At 42.4% G+C, this 22956-nt stretch overlaps 1 protein-coding gene across 1 annotated transcript in view; it reads right to left on the bottom strand.

Annotated features, from left to right (window-relative positions):
- The window catches only part of LOC128874022 (PDZ domain-containing protein 4), a 155412-nt gene that overhangs the window by 2151 nt on the left and 130305 nt on the right, over window positions 1–22956 (bottom strand). The window contains exons 2-6 of the mRNA XM_054118249.1: window positions 8572–8913; window positions 7304–7474; window positions 2187–2285; window positions 2077–2112; window positions 53–1354 (exon numbers count right to left, since the gene is read on the bottom strand). Of these exons, the coding sequence (XP_053974224.1) occupies window positions 53–1354; window positions 2077–2112; window positions 2187–2285; window positions 7304–7474; window positions 8572–8913 (1950 nt within the window). The remainder of the gene's footprint in view (window positions 1–52; window positions 1355–2076; window positions 2113–2186; window positions 2286–7303; window positions 7475–8571; window positions 8914–22956) is intronic.

Below are 22956 nucleotides of genomic sequence, written 5' to 3'. Positions count from 1 at the left end.
TACATATATTTATGAGACTGTGAATGCGAATGACGTCAATGCGTTAACTTACCTTTATTTCAGACATGGTGTCGTCCTCGGTGCTATGCCCAGCCCGCTCCTCGGATATCTTGATCGCCCTGTTCCGCAGTATACGATCCCTGACCGTTCTTCTAGCGATGTACCTACTTCCATCCGCCCTCCTCATCACCTTCCACTTCATCTGCACGTCGTTCCCCTTGTCCTCGGGTTGCGCCCACGACGTAGACGTGCACACTTGCTGGCTGCCGACGAACTGATAACGCGTCAGATTCGGCGCCTGGAAGTTCCCGTGGGACTTAGACTTCTTCGCGGTGCTGGTTTCCTTCGGACTGGGCGCCGCGATGGTGGTGGTGGTGGAGGTGGTGAGGTTCCTACGGCTGAGGGCCTGCTTGAACAGCTGCTGTTGCAGGAGCATCGTTTGATGAAGATTGGCCATATTGGTGTACATAGTGTCGGCGGGCAGAGCGGTGATGGTGAGATTCGTCGTATCGCGATCCTTGTGATGGTGGGAGCCGGAGCCACCTCTTCTGGCCGTTTGGCTTCTGGTTTGCTGTTTGTTACCGGATGCGGGACAGGTGCAGCTGAGCCGCTGCTGCTGCACCGTCGTGGGGGTCTTCGGAGGGCATAGGACCAACGTGCTTCTATGGAGATCCTTTCCGCTCTGGTGGAGCTTCAACGTCAGGGGGTTGCTGTTGCACGATTCGCCGGTGTTGTACGCGCTCGAGCTGTCCTTCTCCTCGCCCGAGCTGTTGCTCTTCGAGGAGGAATGCCACCTGGTGGTCTGATTCTGAGCGTTTGTCATGGTCGACACGGTGGTAGTCGTGGTGGTCGTGCCGTGATTAGCGTGGTTCCAATGTTGATGCTCGTAGGGGGATGAGTAGATAGGCTCGCTGTCGGACTCGGGTATGGTCTCGTAGATGTGCTCCGTCTCGCTCCACACGTGGCTGGAGTACGCCTCCGTCAGCTTGACGGTGGATGTTTGTTGGCCACGCACGGACAGACCTTCCATCTTTTTCGAGCAGTCCTTCACGGTGTCCTGCAACCATTGCTTTCGGTCCTCCGTGTGATGCGCTGGCGAGGAGGCGTTTCTACCGGATTTCTGCGAGGTTTGCGAGGAGCAGGTCGAGGAAGACGTCGTGGAAAAGACCGCGCCAGAGGGTTGCTGTTGCTGGGACGTGTGCGAGGGGATGGGAGGCGGCGCTTTAAGGGTGGAAGTGTTGTCTTCCGTTTCTTTGGTTCGTTCTTCTGTTTGCTGCTGTTGCTGCCGGATCAGCTGTTCGATCAGGCTGTTCTGGTAGGAGGGGAGGTGTTCTGGCGACAGCGACGGCGATTCCTGGACAAGATGGATCGTGATGGTCGATTAAAAAGGGAGATGTTTCGAGAAGGGTGAGTTCGGGGAAGAAGCTAAAGATAGAAAACTGATAGCAGGCTGCAAAGTTGTTGGAATCGTTGACGTTTTCTTTCTGTTTTCAGATACGTCAAGCAGAGTAATTGTTCAGAGGTAGCAGGGACGAGACAAAGGACAAGGTAAGAGGTTGAGCAGAAGAAAGGAGAGGGGGTGGGTTAACCGTAAGCGACTGTGAAGTGTACGACCCTTTTAACGAAGGAACCATAGACGTAAGAGGGTGCGAAATATAGATAGGTTTAACAATGATATTAATAAGAGCAAGGTATACAGGAAGACAGACATTAAATCGGTTACAACGAGAGCAGTTTAACACGCTGACTGTCGTTCTAATTCGTACACGACGATCTACCACTTGATGTTGTCTACGAGTAAATGATACCACACATTTACCAATAAGGTATTCATTGAGGGAATCGAATACTTAAAGACAAAATAAATAACAAGTACGTGTTGGTAATCATTTAAAATTTTTCGAAAAACATTGCAACTGTGAAAATATTAAATAAGTAATTAGTAAAGCAATAAGTAACTTGGAAAATAAAATAAATGACGAGTATTGGTAGTCGTTCACCGTCGAAACTCTTCGAAAAACATTCCACCAGTCAACGCACTAAATCACGATCCAGCTGGAAGTACCAAGGACTCACCTGACGATACGTTCGCCTGTCGTCGAACTCGTCATCCTGGAACAGAGTTTACGAAACGTTTTAGTACACATCGGACCAAGATAAGGACGCTCGAAGGGGAATATATTTACCTGATAGAGACATCGACTGACGAGAATGGTCACCGCGCTCTTCGTCTCGGCGAACAGGTTCTCCGTCTGCTCTTTGTTCGCCACGTCCCTCCCGTTTACCTGAAACGAACAAAAGTCGCGCATTGGAGTTCCCGGTGCTGGATTTCAGACGTGTTTTCAAGCAACGATCTCGCGCAGCTGATAAACGTACCCGTCACCTTCTGTCCCGCGTATACTAGGATGATTCTTAGCTGTGAATAGTCGACACGTGTGTTTTTTTTTCTTTTTTTTTTTAGGGAATATTTGATGTAGATAAAGTCGAGATTCGTGATATGATGCGTACCGTGGTCTTGTGGGAAACCGTGAAACCTCAAGGATCTTGTTTTCCTTAGGGCTGGAGTAAGATTAGTATGCAAGCACGTATTCCTTAGGATGGGACGAATAAACATTCATTTTGGTGAATAGAGTAATTGCGTACTTTCAAAAATTTGTTTTCTACCATTAGAGTTGCTTGTTAAACTGACATTTAGATGGAGATGAAGATAATTAAGATACTTATATTTCCTGATTAACACGTTGACTGCCAAAGAAATATTCTTGAAAATTTCTGCTAGGATTAAATATTATTCAGACTATTGGAGACCACATAATCAAACGTCCGTCGTGGTATTTATTTTTGTAACTTCATCAAAATACACGAATTTCATTTAAATTCATTTCCTTTGAAGCTTAACTTTCAAAATTAATTTTTTTAGTTCTTCAGTGAAAAGCACTGTCACCCATATATGGGTGACGTGGCGATCAACGTGTTAAGAAGAATATATTTAAAAGGGTATTCTGATTTAATAGATAATACTAATTTTCCACAGAATATTCTTTGATTCAAAAATTCGTAAGTGCGATTTGTTTCAGATACGTAACCCGTTCTTGAATTGGTTTAACCCTTTGCACTCGAGAGGCGAGTCTTGGTCGCCGCTAGGTTTCACGCAGCAAATCTACCAGCAATAACGTTTCTGTAGATTTACTTTCTTTGGAACTCGAAGTGTCAATAAAATGACAATTGGGCTACATCGTCGAAGTAAATCTAAGCTTAGCATTCGTGGCAATAGAATGCCGAGGAAGCATCTCGTGTTGCTGGTAGGTAGCAGAAGAAAAGGCCTCGAGTGCAAAGGGTTAATATTTATTGCGAAACAATTTTCAATGAAAAAAATATAAATATGTAGTTCCAATCTTGCCTGATATTACAGAAAAGTCTTGTTTCAATATTCCTTATCGTTTCGACAAGAAAAAATTCTAGAAAATCGACTGTTTTTCAGTCGGTCAAACCAGAACAACCCCTTAAGAACGAGTATATGGGGGTCGACTGTTGTCGGTGCCCTTGGAGAAAAATCGCCGATTCGAAAAGACGATGACTCCGCGCGGAAGGAGTTCTCAGGCGGCGCGAAAAGATATCCCCGGGCAGACGGTTCGAGGGAAGAAATCCCGGGGACGTAGCCGCCACTCGTTTTTCCATCCGATTTCCCTTAAGTCGACCACTTTGTCCGTAATTACAATCCGTCTAACGAGATTAGAAGGGTAGCAGGTCGGAAGGAAATCGCGAGGAGGAAACGCGACGAGCTCGTCTAACAGGAACGCCTAGTCCTTTCTCGTAATCGAATCAAGCAGTTCGATTCGTCGACGACGACGACGCCTACTACTTACAAATTTCTTACGGTTTAAAGCAGGGATGCCGCGACGTACAGAATCATCTGGCTCGCGTCTGGTTAATGTATGTGAAAGTGGAAATATTGTTTTCGTTCGTTTGGGTACAAGGGTCAACTAACAATAATGGTCATTTGCTATGAAGTACAGCAGAGCTCCGCAAACGCTGTGCCGGGTGATCTTGGGTGTGCCGCGGTGATTTTCCCGAGAATAAACAAACTTTTTAACCATCACATTAGTTAACATTTTTTTAAGCCATGTACTCTTCTAATTTTTTGCCAATATGTAATTTACCTGAGTCGAAATTATACACAAAACAAAAACATGTAGTTACCATATATTATATGTGGACTACGGATCTTTATGCAAAATAAAATCTTCGCGAACATGCCTACAAAAATTGAACCTAAATATTAATTTATTTTATTCTGCAGATATTATAACATGAACTTTACTTTCAATCTTTTTTATATTCTTGCATATTGTTTCCATTTCGTAATTTCCTATAAATGCATAAAGATCCGCAGTCTAATTATATGTATGCTGAAAGCGTCAACACCTTTGTGTCCGATTGACGACGCACTTTTGTTAATTAACTTCGATTAAATGGGCATAAGTAAATACCGAACAACAAACTTTATATTTAAATTTATAGAGGACATTTTTTTACGTGTTCTGCAACTACACAATTTTTATTCTTGTGTTGGTGTACAATTCGAACTGTTTCATACGTATAAAATTTAAATAAAAGTAAATATCTACATATATAGAGCTATTTCATTATGTTTTTTACTTGATAAAACATATACGTATTATTGTAATTTATACTTCATTGAAGCCCAGAATAAAATATGCAAAAACAAGGATGTGTTAGCCTACCAGGACTTATGCTATCATGTACAATTTGGTACTACAATCTACTATAATCTGGTACAAAAAAAGACGACTGAATTCGACAGTAATCTCTAAAAGATCGAAATGTAATTTGATGTGGAATAATAAATGATTCAGTCGTCGCAGCAGTAGCCATGTGTAATAAGGTCCAAGAGTTCTCTGCTTGACCTATAACGCGTAGATCCGAGCACCCAATCGATATCGCGTTATATTCCTCCCCTTCTCGAGTCACGAGAGGCTCGAGTTTTATATTCATGCTATTCATTGTGTCTGAGTAATTGCGACGCGACGACAATGCCACGTCAAATATAGAATATCATTCTGTAATAAGATTTGTAACAAAAGACAATTCACCAGCTGAAATCGAACGACGTTTCGATAATGCTTGAGGTGATCCCTTAGCATCGTATTACGCGGGTACAACAATGGGCGAAATTGTTTTGACGAGGAACGGTAATCAGTTTCTTCGTCCTCGTATTTAATTTTAGAAAATTTCTTTTTCGTTTCAGGAAAGTCTCGGCGAAAGATGGGATAGAGTCGGTTCGAAAATTGCAGTAACAGGAAAACACTAACGGTGAAAAGAATTGCCCAGTAGCAGATATTTAACACTAAATCTACGACATTTCACTTGTACCTATTTCTATCATGAATAGTCGAATGACTTGTTTTAAATACGCCTTTTTTAATCGAATGGATAAATATTTCATGTGATATTGAATTGAAATACATTAAAAAAATAAATCGATAAGATGTAAGGTGTAACATTAAATTAATTCAATGTTTTTCTTTTCCTCTATCAATGTATTAGGTTGTCCCAAAAGTTTCTTCCGTGACTTGCATTCGGTTATTTTGTGTAGCAATGTTTATATAAATAGACAACCTAATTTCTTAGATGCTAATGTTGCAACAGTAATGGAGCAAAATGAATCGTACACAATTCAATAATGTACCATTAGACATAAAATATTGTGTATGTATTACTTATTAATGAAATGGAAGAAACTTTTGGGACAACCTAATATCAATCGTTTTAATACGTAAAGCAATTCTATATAATCGCTATATCGAGTACAAGAACTGTACAGAAAAGTTTGGAAACGATCATTCGACCACTCGTGGCATGTTTAGTGTCAACGACGAAGAGATTGCCACGAGAATAGATCTCTGTGGAATAACGAGCGAAGAGCTTCGCTCCCAAAAACGTCTAACGTCTGAATAAAGTAAAAGTAACAAGATGAGTGCCGAGAAATTCTTTTTTTAAAAAGTTGCGCCTTGTAGACTGCGTTAAGAAGCTTTCCCAGCTTCTGAAAAGCTAGGCGAACTGAAATTTTAGAGTCGATTGTGACCGGGGGACAAAACCTCGGTGCTTTATTGTAATCCTCTTTCGAAGCGCGACTCTATGGAACTGTGTTGACCTAGGGAGACTTCTCCAAGAAAGGCAAAGTCGGTCAATCCAAGAGGAAAGTAATGGCTACAATTTTTGTTCCGTACCGAATATTTACACTGAAGTTCCTGAGACAATCGCAGGGATGCAAACGGCGAACGTTAACACTTTATTTAGACCATTCTGACTCAATGTTACCGCTCTCTTTAGAAGCAGTTTAATTTAAAAAGGAAATTAGAAAAGGATTTTCTATATTGCTGTACAGGGCGAGGCACCCAAGACCAATTACTTGGCTGTTATTGGTGATAGGAAAAAATGCGTTAGATCAAAATTATTTGGTTTCAAAGGGCCTGATCATCTTATGTTACTAGTTTTTTGATAGATGGAGGCGTCAAGGAGATACGAAGGTCATCTCTGTTTTTTTTTTTAAATGGAACGGTATGCTTTTTGACTTACATTCTGATAGAATATTAGGTGTATAAATAAGTTCGGTGCCTTTACATATATTCAGCTGTAATTACATTTCAAATTGAAATTTTTTTCCCACCGATCGGTGTTTTCAGATATTAGCTTGTGCCTCACCTCGTATATTAATCCAGGCTAATTTCCGTATATTAATTTCTGTATATTTTGTACGACAAAAGATTTATCTATTTCCTTAAATTAAGCACTGTAAATACATGACCAACAACATAGTTAATTAATTCCTGCAAATTTATCCTGGAATTAAAAAACCTACGTATAGCTTGCAGGTACATAAAGCGTTAATTAATGGAAGCTATGAAGAATTCAATAAAGCCACAAAAACTGCTATATAACAATTCACGTTGGATCTCCAAAAAAAAAAAACTTCGTGCTTAGTACTTTGTTAAGGGTAAGTTTCATCAAAGGTTCACTGTCAACGTTAAACCCCATATCCCTGTATCTATGTAGCCAATATCCCATCGATAATCGACTTCATGGTCGATACTCTTTCCAGGCCTCATAAAGGTTCAGCGACGTCAACGTTAAACCCCCATTTTTCCGCAGCCACGGAGGTTCTGCCGCGCCGATAATCGACGTCGCAGTTAATACCATTTTAAGGGAAGGTTTCAGCTCGGTTCCTTATCTAAATTTCGCCTGTCTGGCCACAGTACGTAGGAGGTGATAACTCGCTTACCCTTAAGATTTGGTCGCCTTCCCGCAGGCGGCCGTCGCGCGCCGCGAGACTTTCAGGAACTATTTCCGAGATATAAACTTCCGTGTCGGCGTCCTCGCTGCCCGAGCCAGAGCTGTAGCAGACCATGAGACCCAGTTTCTCGGCGCTTCCACTTTTCCGTAGCGTCACCTCCTGCAAAAATCCCGTTTCCCTCGTTACGCCTCCTCTCCATCCTTGGATTCCTCTTTTATCAAAGTTTTTAGACTTCCTCCCCAAAATACCGCGCGTTACAAGACCTTAAGATTGATCGATGGTTGCGATGGAAGACAATTTTCGGGCGTGATGACCCATGGAACTTCTATGGATAAACCACAGGTCTTTGGAAAGCTGTGCATTTACAAACGTTGAGATTAATTGAGCCCTTCATTGTACAAATCGATTGTCTCCATAAAACGAAAAGTTGAGAAAAGGGATGGAATGATGTACATTTTTTTTTTTTTAAATTCCCTTTGGAACACTGTGCATTTATAAACGTTGAGATTAATCGAGCCCTTCATTGTGCAAATCGATTGTCTCCATAAAACGAAAAGTAGAGAAAAGGGATAAAATGATGTACATTTTCGTTTAAAATTCCCTTTGTAATATAAATTCAAATAAATATTGTAGTAGTAAGAATACGAATCGTAGACTCCTTGTTCTTTGAGTACGAAGCACTTAAAATAACCCGAGAATAAAGCCTACAATACTCTCTAAATTACTAATAAAAAGAGACCGTCGATGCCACAGTAAAATACTGAAATCTCAGAGCATCTCCACCGATTGACTAACAACAAAACTTAACCCTTTACTTACGGAATTTCTCAAAAGTTTTTAAAATCTAGGAGTCCATATTAGTCTTATATCATCTTGTAGAGTTGTTTCTAACAAGCTTGTGATGCCATCCAACAATTAAAAACGAACTTCATAGAAGTGGACTCGAAAGTCACAATAGGCCTGGGAAAATATTTGAGCTTCATGCTCTATAATTTAAAAACATTTACTTCTTAACAATTTACTTCTTGAATGTGTGCGATTAATTAATACTTATATAAGTCCTGCCAGTAAATAAAGGGTTAATCGTCAATAACGTGCAATACTTTCAAGGACACCCTGACAACTCCCAAACGCGTTTCTCGACTATAGAGACAAAAAGAGCGAGAAGTACGTGAGAAGGTGCAGTTAAAATAGTTGTTGGTGCCTAACCTCGATCGTTTGGATTTAAAATTGCGAGATCAGAGAGAAACGAATACCTCGAAGTCGATGTCGTGCGCGAGGAAGTCCTCGAAGCTGTCGTTCGCCTGCTCGTCGACGCCTAGGGGCTCTGGCATCAGTTCCTCCTCCTCGAGGAGGCCTCCCCAGTCGGTCTGCACCGCTGTCGACACCAAGGTACGACACGCTACGACCTTGTGATCCTTCTTGCTCACGTCGTTCGTCCTTTCCTCGATCTCGATTTTCTCCTGGTCCTTCCAGGTTGTTCGTTGTCCCTGCACCGGTTGCCGTCGTACGACCTCGACGATGATTGGCTCCTGGGCGGATTGAAAGCAACGCACCGCATCTTCGTGGCTGGAGTTCGATACGTCTTGCCCGTTCACCTGGAAAAAAAACGAGTGGAATGATTAGAGAAACGTCCTAGTTCAGCTATTGCAGTTTTTGTTTATCGCACGGTGATCCCCAAATTGATGTCAGTCGATTTAACGCTAGGTTTTGCGGAGATTTCAGATTTTTATTGGAGAAGTAATGGTTTAATAAGTGGAGTCGATAAACTCGTATAAAGACAAATCGAAAACGTGGAACACAATGTTTTTTTCACGCGATGTTTCGCGTTGGAGAAAAATGGATTCGGAAAATTCACGAGGTACGACGCGCCATTGAACGAGATTTGACTAATATGTCTGACCATTGCTCGCTGTTTCTACTTGAATCGAGGTTTGTAAATGCCGGTGGTGGTTGTGGCAGGATTTAGTTCTCCTCGATCTCTCAATTTTTTATCCAGCTAGACCTCATCTAAACGGATAGTCTTATGCAGTAGTTAAAGTTTGGAAATTTAAGTAGAATGGGCAAGCAATGGTCAGACGCGTCAAGTCACAGTTCAGGGGAACAACTGAATCCTCTGTTGAATCCTCGATGTTATTGATGAGATTGACTCCCCCCAGAGATCTTTTTTTAGTTCTAGTCGTGTTAATATTTTGCAAAATATCCAAGCAGATTAAAATAAAACGAGATCCAAGGAATGTCCTGAAAAGGCCAATTTTATCAATCTTTACAACGAGTCTCTAAACTAATAAATAATTCTTGGATCTTGTAGATCATTTCTCAGAGAGTTTTTTCTTCTAAGCAGACTAAAATAAAACGAGATCCAAGGAATGTCTTGAAAAGTCCAATTCAATCAATCATCAAATCTCTAAAATAATCGGTTCCTTCAGATCGTTGCAAAAAGCCCTCTGGCATCGACCACGTCTCAACTCTCTCTCCATTTGTCAAAATCTCTCGATATCTCTGGTGAACGACGTACGAACGAGCGATCAAGCGAACGACCAATGGAACAACGTGGACGAGCTCTAGGCTCGCGAAAACCGTCGCTCGATGAGTAATTAAAAGATCGAAGGAGGGGGGTGGAGGGTGGGCAGGGGATGGTTATTGGCGGAAACCGAGTCGTTTTAATGCGACGCAAATATTAATAGACGCGGGGTCAATTGACGTGAACGCAAAGGGAAATGTTGAGAAGAGCGATCCTCCAGTGATATTTGAATGCGAGACGGCGAGCCGCGGGCCGCTCTTTGACGATTCTAGGACAAATTTCGCTGTTACGATCCATTAACGGAATTACAGACGATACTCGTCGCTTCATTCTTTTTTTTCCACGATTTGCGAAAACGAGGGTCGTTACGTTATTTACTACCTTGAACGACGGCTGTTTTCAACGGGATTCAATGGAGACTTCTATGGAGCCTCCGTAGACGAGAGTTGGTCCTGTATTTACTCAAAAATCGGTATACAAGTTGTTCAGTTGGTTTGTTGTGGGATTGCATTGAGATTCAATGGTTGGTGGCGATTGAAACGTGTCGATCCCTTATAAGTTCTCCATCAGGCTACTTCAGGGGTATTTAGGGGTACATTTTTCTTACAAGTGAAACGAGACTTGGAATCTAGAGTTTCAATTTTCGTCAAGCTGTGTTAGTAATATGCCCAAAGAAATTTGTTGTTAATATTACTATAAGGTATTGTTAGCTCTCAGGGCATTCGATTAACCCTTTATAGGTCACTGGTACTCATTGTCACCAACAAGGAAGTTGCAGGAATTTCGTAGTTTTAAGTTTTTACGCTGATCCACCAAAAAAAAAAGTGGAAAAAATAACCAGTGAGTTCTGCCTCATAAAGGTTTAGTAAGAATATTAATTGAATTAAATCGTACTCCATTCAATTTAGTTAAAGGAGAATCTGAATTGGTTTCTTGATTCAATACCGAGTATTATAGGAATGAATTTGCATTGATTTTTATAGCTGAGTATTTAAGAATTATTTTTATAAGCAATTTAATTACTTTAATGTTTCTTGGAGCAAAATTTTTTTCTATAAAATTTATTTTAATTGTATATTTCATTTAGTTTCTATATTTCACGTATCTCTTGTAATTTGAATACGAGGTGTTTTACCTCGAGTTCGGTATGATAAAATAATGTTTATGTGTTGGAAAAAGTTTCTTCCTTCCTCCTGTAATAATATTTAGACAATTTCTTTACAAACTGGAGTGTTTACAAATTCCACGGGAAACCATTGATCGTACCTGGACAAACTCGGTGCACCTACCTCCATAAAACGACCCCTTCCTAAACAGAACCTCCACAATCCCGTTCCTCGTGGACCAGAGCCACCACCGAAGAAATCGATGGATTCCACGTGGAACCCATCCATCCTCCTCCCCAAACAAATTTAGCGTACCCATCTCCGTAAAACGACCCTTCCCGCCTAAACAGAACCTTCGCAGAAGCTCGCTCCTCCACCGTGTTTCTGGTCCCCGATCCCACCGATCCGTTTCGTGTGAATACACCCCCGAAGACGGGACACTCACGGAAGGTCATCGAGATCTTGGACGGGACGCTTGGATGCAGGGGTTGCGAGGGGTTCGCGGGAGATGGTACGAATCGAAAGTGGTGGGACGTCGGATGAAGAAGTGGGCGACATAAGGCGCGGTGGGCAGGGGGGGGGGGAGGGGAAGGGGTTGGGTGCACTGTTGATACGTAAACGACACGTTTTCCCGAGCAACGGTCCCACCAACGACGGTAATTACGATCGTCGTCGTCGTCATCGTCGTCGTCGTCGTCGTCGTCGGCGTCGTTCGGTAGTCGTCGGTGTTCAAAGCCCGAGCACTTCAGACTTCCGTGTTTACGGAACGCGAGCGACAGCTTGACGGCTCCCTTTTTTCTTCCTTGTACGCGATTCCCCCTCCCCGCTCACCCTGCTCGCCGACTGGCTCACAATCCGCGCGCTTTGCCGTCGGAAATGCCTGCCTGCTTCACCACCACCTTCCCCCTACGCTCCTTTCTCCACCCCCTCCCGCGCTTTCTCTTATCCCCTTACCTTTGCCCTCTTTACATTCTCTCACCCTCCTTCGCCACCACCTCCAACCCGCCCGTCCTTTTCCTTCGCCGCCTCATCCCTTTTCCCGGTTCCCTTTCCCTTTCCCTTTTCCTTTTTTCTTTCTCTCTCTCTCTCTTTCACTCGTTCTCGCCGCGAGGAGCTGAACGATTTTTTTTCTTCTCTCTCTCTCTCTCTCTCTCTCTCTCTCTCTCTCTCTCTCTCTTTCATTCTTCATATTACGCTTATATCGCGCGAAATAAATCCGCGAGTCCGATAGGGGGTAGACAGCGACGGTTTGTCGCGCGATAGGTCGCGCGACCGTGATTGATACGAACTGTTGCGACGATAATTGTTGGGAAAGGGGGGAAAATGGCTCGGGCGCGTCGGATGGGAGATAAACGACGTATTTCCACGGAGGATGATCGTTCTTCATCCGCGGGACACCTGCGTTCGTCTCTCGATTAGCGCGACGATGCCTCCTCGCTGGGATGCTTGAGAAGTCGGAGCAATCGAGGGTTTGCAGGGAGTAGCGGGGAGCTGTTTCTTGGAATGGGACGCTGGAGGATTGCGAATGTGATCAGGAGGAGTGAAGTTCATTGGCATTCCTATATTCGTTTAGATTAGAGTGATAGTTGTCGAAATATGGGACCGATTAGCAGTTTGTGAGGCAAAGTGAGGAATTGTTTCTTGGAATGGGACGCTGGAGGATAATGAATGGGATACAAAAGAATGGAATTCATAATTATCGGAGACATGTGGGTTGGTAAATAACACTGCCCAAGACGTTGTAGTGATTATAATAAGGGAGGGTGCTCCAAATTGAATCACTTATATGTGTGTATCCACCCTTTGCATTCGAGGATGTGCTACGAGAATACATGTTGGTGTAAATAATGTAGCATAAAAAGCATGTAATTTATTGTGATGCTACTTTGATTTATTTGTTCGTGCTACTTGGGTGGAAACCTCCAAGTAAGTGTACACCTTTGAAAATGTTGTGCTCCAGAGAATGTATATTGTCTGATCTCTACCAATGTTCTCTGGACTTCCAACGTCCCCTCGGAGAGAACATCCGAGTGCAAAGGGTTAAGTACATGTATGAACATATGCAATGAATAATACATTCTTACACTCTTCGTATACTAACCCATTTACATCACACAAAAAATTGAAACTTTCATTCCTATTACAAAAACCTTTCTTCGTATCGTTTAAATAAAAATCATTTAATGAAAAAATAAAACGTATGAAGAATAAAAAGTCACGCTAATAATAATAAAAATAACGCAATCCAATAACCTTGCACAGCATCGTAAGACTTATAATAGTAATAATGCAAGTGGTTTGATAATTGACACCTTCCAACATCTCTACATTCACCAACCAACCTAAACTCGCCCCAAGTGCATTCCCTATTCGTTTACTACACATTTGATGACAAGGTTCATCCGACTCCGTTCGCAATAGAGACTCTCGAGTGTTTCTTCCAGTCGAGTGCGCCACTCTCGAGGAAGATTTGTCGAAACGTAACGACAGATCGTTACGTTTATGGTGAAAGCGACTTACGTAGTAACAACTACCATTTCAAGTCGTCGCTTAAGACTCCGTCCGTATGACAAATCGTTGCGTCTGCGGCCCCTGTGAAGCGACCCCTGTAATTCGCGACGTCGAGAGTGTAGGGCTGCGTGTCACTGTTTCACGACGCTTATTCAGCGAAACACGCGAGGCTTCGTTCGAGGATACGTCGGTGCACCGTTTTCAAGCGAGCTGGTACCGGTTTCGTCGCACGAAACCGGACGGATACATTTTGTGCATCGTGCACCGAAAATGCATAAGCATCCGCGGTCTCGGTAACAAATAAATGTCGAACAAACAACAAATTTCGAAAAGGGGATTCGGGATTGTTGGTTCGCTACGAAACCTTCATCCTGGTGTTTTTTTATATCGATGGCTCCGAACAAATAGCTTAATTTAGGTTCGAGAAAATATGCAACACGCACCGAAGTACACTCACGTCAAGTGGTTAAAGCTGATCGCATTTCGATATCCCTCTGTTGTTCTCGTACGCTAACCATTTGTTATTTATCTGGCAGCATTATTTGCGTGATTTAACCATTTACTAAATTGAATTTGTCGTAATGGATGCCACTGCACAAAATTAAATACGCCGGATGGAATTTAGATCCATTCGCCCGTGTTTGAAAACATTGCGGGCTTCCGGCTGGGTTTCATACCGGAAAAAAAAAAGAATGAGGGAAAGTTTTTTGAAAACATTTTTTTTTCAGTATACACTTCAATTTCGGTACATGAACCGCGCTTTGAACGAGGGAAATGTAGGGAAAATACAAAATTAAAAAAATACAGTTCGGCTATTTTAATTCGAGATAAAAGGGAAGCGATAAATAATAAATGGTTAACGGGATGAAAGTATTAATACTTGTCGAAATATCCTCGATGTCAGGTGGTAGGCGTATTAAATACACGCGAGATAAGGGGGCAGTAATTAAACTTGAAGTAGAGAGTGAGAAATTGGGTCAACCTGATATTTCACTACTCGGGAAGTATGGTGCAAACGTTAAAGATCATTTCTCTTGGACGCCACAACCGGGGTTAAGTTTCATTCACGGCGATGCTAATTGAACGAACGAAATGAATTGATCCAATTTGAATTACAAGCATTCGTACATGCTTTGTAATATATTTTATATCAGTATTTCTTATATTTACACGACTTCTATGATATTTGTAATTAAATGAGGATATTTTCGTGAAGGAAGGGATACGTCAAAATAGAGAAAGCACCGTTACAAAATTATCTTGAGTTCCAAGAAATAATTCCAATAAATCCCACAGAAAAAGAAATAAAAATTTCATCGATAAACAATGTTTCCTCTAAACCACTCCTCCGATTCTTCGCGTCAAGCACAGTCATCACAGAGACCTGACATCGATCCAACATTTCAATATCTTCGAGAACAGCGTGTATCAGAGGCACGATGTCGCGATCCGTCTCAAAGAAGCGCGAGGCGAGTAAATCGTCGACGAAACACCGTCCCGATAGTGGCCCAAGCAAGAGAAATACCAGCAGCATCGCAAACAAGGAACGCGGCAATAAGAGAAGAACGGAGAGACACCGTAAACAGTGGCACCGATATGCGTTCATATCGATGTAGACCCATATCGAGTTCCCATTGATCTAGAATTTCCATTTCCATGGGTAGCGACCGTTTTCGGCTGGGACAATGTCTTCGTCTGTCTCAAAGAACCGCGACGCAGCTACGATTTCAAAGAAACAGCAGAAAGCAAACACTATATAAAAAGAATAAGTAAAAGAAGAACCGTGGGAAGGGAACATCGTAAATAGTGCAACATTATCGATGTTCTTTCGTTAGTTTGTTTCTAAATACTTTAATTACCATATTTTATTTTATTAAATTATTCACGTGGAGCTAGAAAGAATTGAGCTCGCCTACAGGGAGCTTAGAGCTTTTACTTATAGACTTCTTAGTTCCAGTGTTCACCTTCTGGAATTAATTCACTGTGTCGTTGATTCTCTACTTACAAAGCTCCATATTTAGTCACTTCCTAAAACAATCATTATTCGTCAACGATATCGAAGTAAAACAAAGAATAACAATAAACACCATTAAAATAAAATATGGTTACGAAAATATCTTAAAATAAAATATTCAATAAAACTATTTAAATAACAAACATTCTATCCTAAATCTCTCAAATTACTCCCAAAGGACGCCTATAAACATCCCCTCGCGATTAACCAATTATTATCCACCAAGATAACACTTTCACCCACCTAGTATTTCCCGTAAAGTGCAAGACTTTCTCCGAAATAACGCGAGGATAACGGAAATAAACGAAGAAATGGAATTAAAGGCCCTCGGAGACCTCGCGGGCCGTTTCTCTTTCGCGAATCGCCCGGCGCGAGCCTCGACAGGGAAAAATGAAAGGGAGAAACGTAGGGAGGGGGGGAACAACGGAAACCAAGGACGTAAAAAAGATGTACGCGCGAGGGAGGGATATCCGACGCGGCATCGCGTCGCGATAATTCTTCTGAGAACGGCGCCGCTCCGCGGGGAGTGATTTACAGGTCCGCGGGATCCTGTATTTTATCCGGTTCGAACCTCTTCCGGGCGAGGGATTCTTTCACGGAGCGACGATTCCGCAAGGCGCGCTTTCAATTCTCTTGGTCGAAAGAACGAGCGCCGCCAGAAGAAAAATTGGGCGTCTGCGAGTTCCTCGAGATCTGAGATTGTTCGCGGAGAAGTGCTTCCTTACAGATGCTTCCTGTATTTGATTCTAATAGAAATGCACTGAAGCGACCACAAAAGTACTCGTGAAAGTGCTACTAGTTGATTGGTGAGGTTTTCCTGGTGAAAATGAACCCAAACACGACCCTGTTTGGACTACAGGGAACTCCATTAGGGAAGTCTGAAGGTTACCTGTCTAAGGGACGCGTGGTTGGCCCCTTCGCGCTTTGTAATTGCTTGTCTTGCATTAGATGAGGCAGTGAGGTAGATGATGGTGAATGAGCTTGGATCTTGGTATCTATGACGTTTAAAAGTCTTGGCCTAGACACCAGCTGATGCCTCTTAGACAGGATTCACTGTATTTGACTCCTACATTCGCCGAAAAATTACGAACAAACCTCTCACCTGTGTGAAATTGAAAGCACTTCGAGTCTTCATGGAGTGCATCCTCAATTTTAAACTTGTATCACTCATTTTTCACCAATTAATTCAAGTAGTACTCGATATAATTCTGAAATCCTATCTCCGAGAATCATTCCACCCATCTTCGTCATTAATTTCGTCACTCCCAGCGTATTTTAGGCTAAAGAGGAAGATTCACGCTAATACGAGCGTTGTTTCATTTTTTCGCGGCGTCAGTCTCGTTATTTACGAGACAGTCTGCGTACTGTGTATCGCGACGATGCGAGAACGGTTGGTTCGCGTTCATATCGCAGGCTCCGAGCGAGCGAGGAGAAGAAACGACGATAAATGGCCAAGAACGTGCCCCTAACGAGGGGTTGCGGGTTTTCGTAGGGAGTGCGCCACCTGCTGTCATCTTTCAGATGCCACTTAATCGCGTTTACGCAAGGCGTGCCCTCGGCAAACGTTCGAGGAATACTCGAGGCGAGGAACCCAAGGAAAAATGTTACGCACAGCCAACGTTAAAGTTGCGCCGAGTTACTTCAGCCTTATACTCCGCAATCTTGTCGTTGAGGGAAACCGTCACGGAGGCCAACGTTAAAGGAGGATGTTCACGCTGAAGTCAAGAGTAGGTTCCACCGGGAGCCTCTAACTCTCTACTTCATGAATTTTATTTTTAGGAGTAAGTGAAGATCTGATTTCTTGAGTCGACTATTTCTTTTTAGATACTGTTTCTTCCGGTATATTTCTGATCCTTTAAATGCGTCGCCACGAAAGATATAAGAAGGATGATTCTCCTAAATTAAGTAATTGTAGTCTTCTACTTTATGAATTTTATTTTATATGCAACTCAAGATTTGATTTCTTGAGTTGAGTACTTTTTTTTCTAGATACTGTTTCTTCAAGTATATTTCTGGTCCATTAAATCCATCGTCACAAATGATATAAGAGAGAGAATTCACCTAAATTAAGTAATTGTAGTCCTTTACTTTATGAATTTTATTTTACATGCAAGTTAAGATCTGACAGGGAAGTATCGGAGTATCTCGAATGTCTTAATCAAAGTTTCTTAAAAACACCTGCGTCACTTGTAGCAGAAGAACAACGAGAAATGTTACGAGTGGCAAACAATTGTACAACCGAATTTCAGCTGTTTTGAACTTTCAAGCCTTTCAGCTTTCAATTTCCTTTCCTACGCTCTCCCTACAATGGACAGAAAGCGTTTTCATGAAGCATTTTTTGCTTTTTAATAAGAATAGAGTACCACTGAAAGTATTTCTTTTTGTTTCCCGAATATAATATCCTCTTTCTTCTTTCCGAAGCTCGTGGAGAACAATTTCAAAAACAGAGAATTGCGAGTGGAATCGATTGATCGAGAGCGAAATATATAGCTCTCGGGGATTTTGAAGTGCTCGTGAAATATATAACTTGTTTTATTATTCCCTGTTGTAATATTTTTATCACCGAGAAATTAGAAGAAACTGTACACGTGCACGGCCGAGTAATTGCATAATTGCGCAAAGGCGGTGGCTGCTTTTTAAACCTGGCCTTAAAGTTATCGCGCAGAACAAAATGTAAAATAAATCAAAAACCGGATGAAAGGACTAGGAAAAGGCAGACGAAGGATCAAACATATTCGCACCGTTCCGTGCGACGGTCTCTAAATGTTTGAAGAATCCTTTGACGGTCGACGGACGTGTAGCGCGATTCAGCTTTCAAGGGAGAGCGCATTCGCGCGAAAATCAACTACCGGAAGTTTTGTAAGATAAAATTTAGGAGAATTATACTCTAGCATCGTTCTCGAGGAATTTACAAGACCAGAAATATATTTAATTGAGGAGAAGTATATTTCGCTTGTTGGTAAAATAAAATTCATACACGAGAGGACTAAAGTCAGTTCATGTAGGAAAATCATACTCTCGCATCGTTCTTCGCGATGAATTTACAGGATTAAAAATATATTCAATTGAGAGCAATTATCCAGTCTGAAATGTTAGACTAGGATTTATTTGTTGGAAAATAAAATTCATAAACGAAAGCACTAAAATCAGTTCATGTAGGAGAATTATACTTCTATATCATTCTTGTTGGTGTATAGGATCAAAAATATATTTGAAGAAATAATATTGGACAGAAAAAATAGTCGAGTCTAAAGAATCAGGTCAATAACATATAAAATATCTTAGCATATAAAAATAAAATTTATAAAGCAGAGGACTAAAATCAGTTAAAGGAGAATCGTCCCCCTTATATCATAGCACAAAGTCGCGTTTCGAATAACTACCTCGGCCATTGGTCAGTCCCCACTCGATGAATGCTGGTGTAGGCCTCGAGGCCCCGGATGAAAGCATCGACCATGCTCCAGGGGTGGAAAATCGTAGCCTTTTCTTCGTCGAGCCGCTCCCAGTCGCGGTCCTTTGTTTACCGATACGACAGGACGACGATTCCTCGACGATAGCGACGAGCAACGGGATCGATCGGCGCGGCTCGTTTAAAATTACTGCTGGCTAGGAAATACGTGGTCGCCCGGTAACGACTGGTGGAAAACGCGCAGACCGATCGCTTCTTCGACGCGGAATAAATAGGGGACTCGAGTGTTCTCCGTAAAACGGTCGGAAGCATCCTTCGACCGCGACTAATGGAACGAAAAGACGAGCGAGCGAACGGGCAAATGAATGGAACCGAACCATCGATCGCAAAAATTACGAAGAACGCCCCGTGCCTTCCTCCGTCGAAAACGTTTTTCTTCTCGCTCCTCGAGAGAGTCGACCTCCGGGGGCTGCTTTCTTCCCTCCGGAATCACTTCCTATTTTTCCACCGTTTTCCCTTTTCTTCTTCTTCGTCTTCCTCTTCTTTTTTTTTCCGCCGCTTTCTCATTCGCTTTTCTCTGGCAATTATTCGCCGATTAGGAACGCGCTGCGGTGGCTGCCGGGGCACGGCGAGAGAGCACGATCGATTCTTTCGGCGATCCGTCGAATTGGTACCCCACCCCCCTCCTTTTCCCGTGAAACCGTCTGGGTAAACCGCGAAACGCGATGGAAACTCGAGATCGCGGCAGCGATGATCGCGCGAGCGGTTTCGCGCACGCGAACGGGAAACTGCGGGATCGTATTCGGGTGAAATTGTGTCTTGGGGGTGGGCTGGGTGATATCAGGGGGGGAGGGGATTAAGTCATCATTTCGGTGAGATCGAATTTGGGAAGGGAATATGGGATGTTGAATGTTGTGCCTTTTGAATGTGGGTTTGTTTAGGGTTGGATGAATTGTTTCCGTAGGTTTGGTGTCGAGGGTTTTAACGAAACTCAGGTGTGATGGAGTTTTGGGGATATTATAGGGGGTTTAAGTCGTCACTTTCCTGGAATTTAATTGGTTTAAAAAATATAGGAGATTGTATTATGGTTTGGGATTTTTGTCTAGGAGCCAGGTGGACTACTCTGTCTATAGAATACAAATTTCGGTACTAGTTACGTGTTTAATAAACTGTGGATATTTATGCATTTATGGCAGGGATATGTGTGAATATATACAGTCAGTTCTATAAATATTCGTACCCTCTGTGTTTATTGTTGGAATTTTATATATATATATATTATATTATATATATAATATATAATATATATATATATACAAGTGTAAAGTGTATCCATGTACATATTTATAATGAAACATTTATTTGGAAACATCGAACCTACTATTTAATTCAGACAAACTTCTTTAACAGACATAGAGTATACGAATATTTATGAGACTGTAAATACAACAGTAATACACACGTTACATTGTTCGATGTAAACTAAACCTGTGAAAGCACGAGCCAGCACAAAGATCCACCAATAAAAAATGAAAAAGATCCTCCACTTCCTAATACACTTTTTACCCCCGTGTCTCCCCCATTTTCCCCTAAAATACTCTCCTTTCTCTCCTTCCAAGTGTCATCTCAAATCCACCGCACCTCTATCACCGCGACTTCGACGAAACCCCCCAACCAGGAGCGCATCCCAGGAATCCGTGATCCAGCATCCCTCGTCATTGACGATTTTCGTGAGCGAACCGTGCGGCGCGTCGGAATCGAGACGCGGTCGACGGAACAGGTGGTAGCTGCACGCGTGTTTGCCCGCGGAGGAAACTGTTTGAAAAGGTTTAAAGGCTAGAACCTTTGAAAGGATTGAAAGGGCGGCGTGCAGAAGGAGAAAAAAGGGGAGGAATAAGGGCGGCGGTGGCGGTGCGTGTCACAGTTTACGGGAGCGTCGCCGATAGACGAGGGCGCCGGGGCCCTCTCTGTCTCGTTAATTTTCGTCGTAGAAAGGCCAGGGTATTGCGGGGGCGTTCGTTAGCCGACCGACGCGAATAATGCGGATTCCTATAAACTCGTCACGCGCCGCGGGAGGTATCGATAGAAGAATGTCCTTTAATTACTGCTCGACGTACGCGACGAATGCCTGCGCGCTTCCCTAGCGGGTTAGCCGCCATTGGTTTCGTTGCGCGTCGTTCGAGGGGTCACATTTTCGTCGCTTCTTTTTTATTTTTTTATTTTAGGACGATATCACCAAGGAAAGAGCGTATTCAGAGCTCCTCCCTGGGTACGCGAGATCGTGAGATCCTTCGAATCCTCGAGCTTAGGGTGCATTATAGAGCTTCCGTTGATCGATATGCAGATGACGAGTGATCACTTGAGCGAGCGACGAAGTTTCTTGAGTAATGAAGGGTCGAAGGGGCCATGACCAGGGCCAGACGATTTCCAATGTCCTTTGCACTCGAGAGGTGACTCTCAGTTAGCATTAGGTTTCACGCAGCAAATCTACGATACCTAATGTTTCTTTAGGTTTAATTTAATTTAGGTATCAAATAAACATTTATTTACAAAAAGAACAACAAGAAGTACAAAAATTGTACGGTGAAATCTTATCTATTTCAAACGTTCTACCTATTACGCTATGCAACGTGTACAGGGTGTGTCCACGCTAAAGTGTGATAGACGCAGGTTTCAATAACTATTGATACGAAAATATTGTTTACATGTAAATGGCAGGATACAATGGGCTCTATATTGCGGCGTGAACGAAATTTTTGTTATATTATTAATTTAAAGGATATGGTGGTGAAGTTTCGTTTTTTAAATGGAACTATATATTTTTAGGGGGATCATGCGATCGTGCTTTTCCAGACGAGTTCATTCACCCTTAATGTATTTACCCGATTTTGATTAGTTCTCAAGATAGAACGCTTCGAAATTTACTGATTTTCAGTGGAAAAGTCTCGATTCGAGTGACACGTCATAAAACAAGTCCTACGCGGTCACTCAAATCGAGACTTTTCCACTGAAAATCAGTAAATTTCGAAGCGTTCTATCTTTCACTAACAAAAATCGGGTAAATACATTAAGGATCAATGAATTCATCTTGGAAATCACTATCGCATGAAACTTCACCGTCATATCTTTTAAATTAATAATAATGTACCAAAAATTTCCTATAATCCACAATACAGAGCCCATTGCATCTTGCAATTTACATATAAACAATTTTTTCGTATCATCAATAGGTATCGATATATGCATCTGTCACACTTTAGCGTGGATACCCTGTATATGCTTCTCTGCTTCCTGTATCGCGAGCGTAACAACAAAATCGAACACGTGCCTCGCCTCGAAATAGAAAGCTAATGATGGATAACACTCACGAGAGGCAGCCGCGCCGTGAGGAACGCGTTATCAGCCGGGGCGAACTTGGTAATTCCCCGACGAAGATAAGTGTTCGCTCGTTGTCGCGTATCCGATCGGGAGGAGGCAGTTAACGAGGTGGGATGGGTCGGGGCACGCGATGCCAACGCTGCTCTCGCGGCGAACGGATACTACCGGAAATATTAATAACCGCCATAAATTTTAACGCGCTCCTTCGCGACGCCCCGTTCTCCCTCGAGAAACGCGTCGTCGTTTCTCTAGCAAAACGCTCGCGAACAACCGTCAAAATTCGGAATTAACCCGTAAATTCGACGCGGTGACATCCCTTTGCCATAAATACATTTGCAACTGCACCGAGGGGGGATTGATTTATTTTTAAAGAGAGAAGAGAGGATAACGACATGGGGATGGACAGTATTATACGCCGATGGAGATAGGTATCTTAAGGTGAACCGATTTGGTTCGGATGGATATTAATGTGTACTCGAAATTGGAGAAGGAGAGGGAAAGGAACGCTAAGCAATATTTATCTTTGATCGATTAATTCTGAGAACAGATTCCAGATATTTGTCAACGCCCTTTATTATTATTAGTATTAGGGGGACCGAGTGTAATCAAAATTTTATCAATATTTATTTCTTAAAGAAATCTTAAATACTAATCAACAAAATAATTTCCTTCGTTTTCTAACAATTTTTGCCAGCGTAA

The sequence above is a fragment of the Hylaeus volcanicus genome, chromosome 3 (assembly GCF_026283585.1).
Source record: "Hylaeus volcanicus isolate JK05 chromosome 3, UHH_iyHylVolc1.0_haploid, whole genome shotgun sequence".
Lineage (NCBI taxonomy): Eukaryota > Metazoa > Arthropoda > Insecta > Hymenoptera > Colletidae > Hylaeus > Hylaeus volcanicus.
This window is presented reverse-complemented; position numbering and strand designations above follow the sequence as displayed.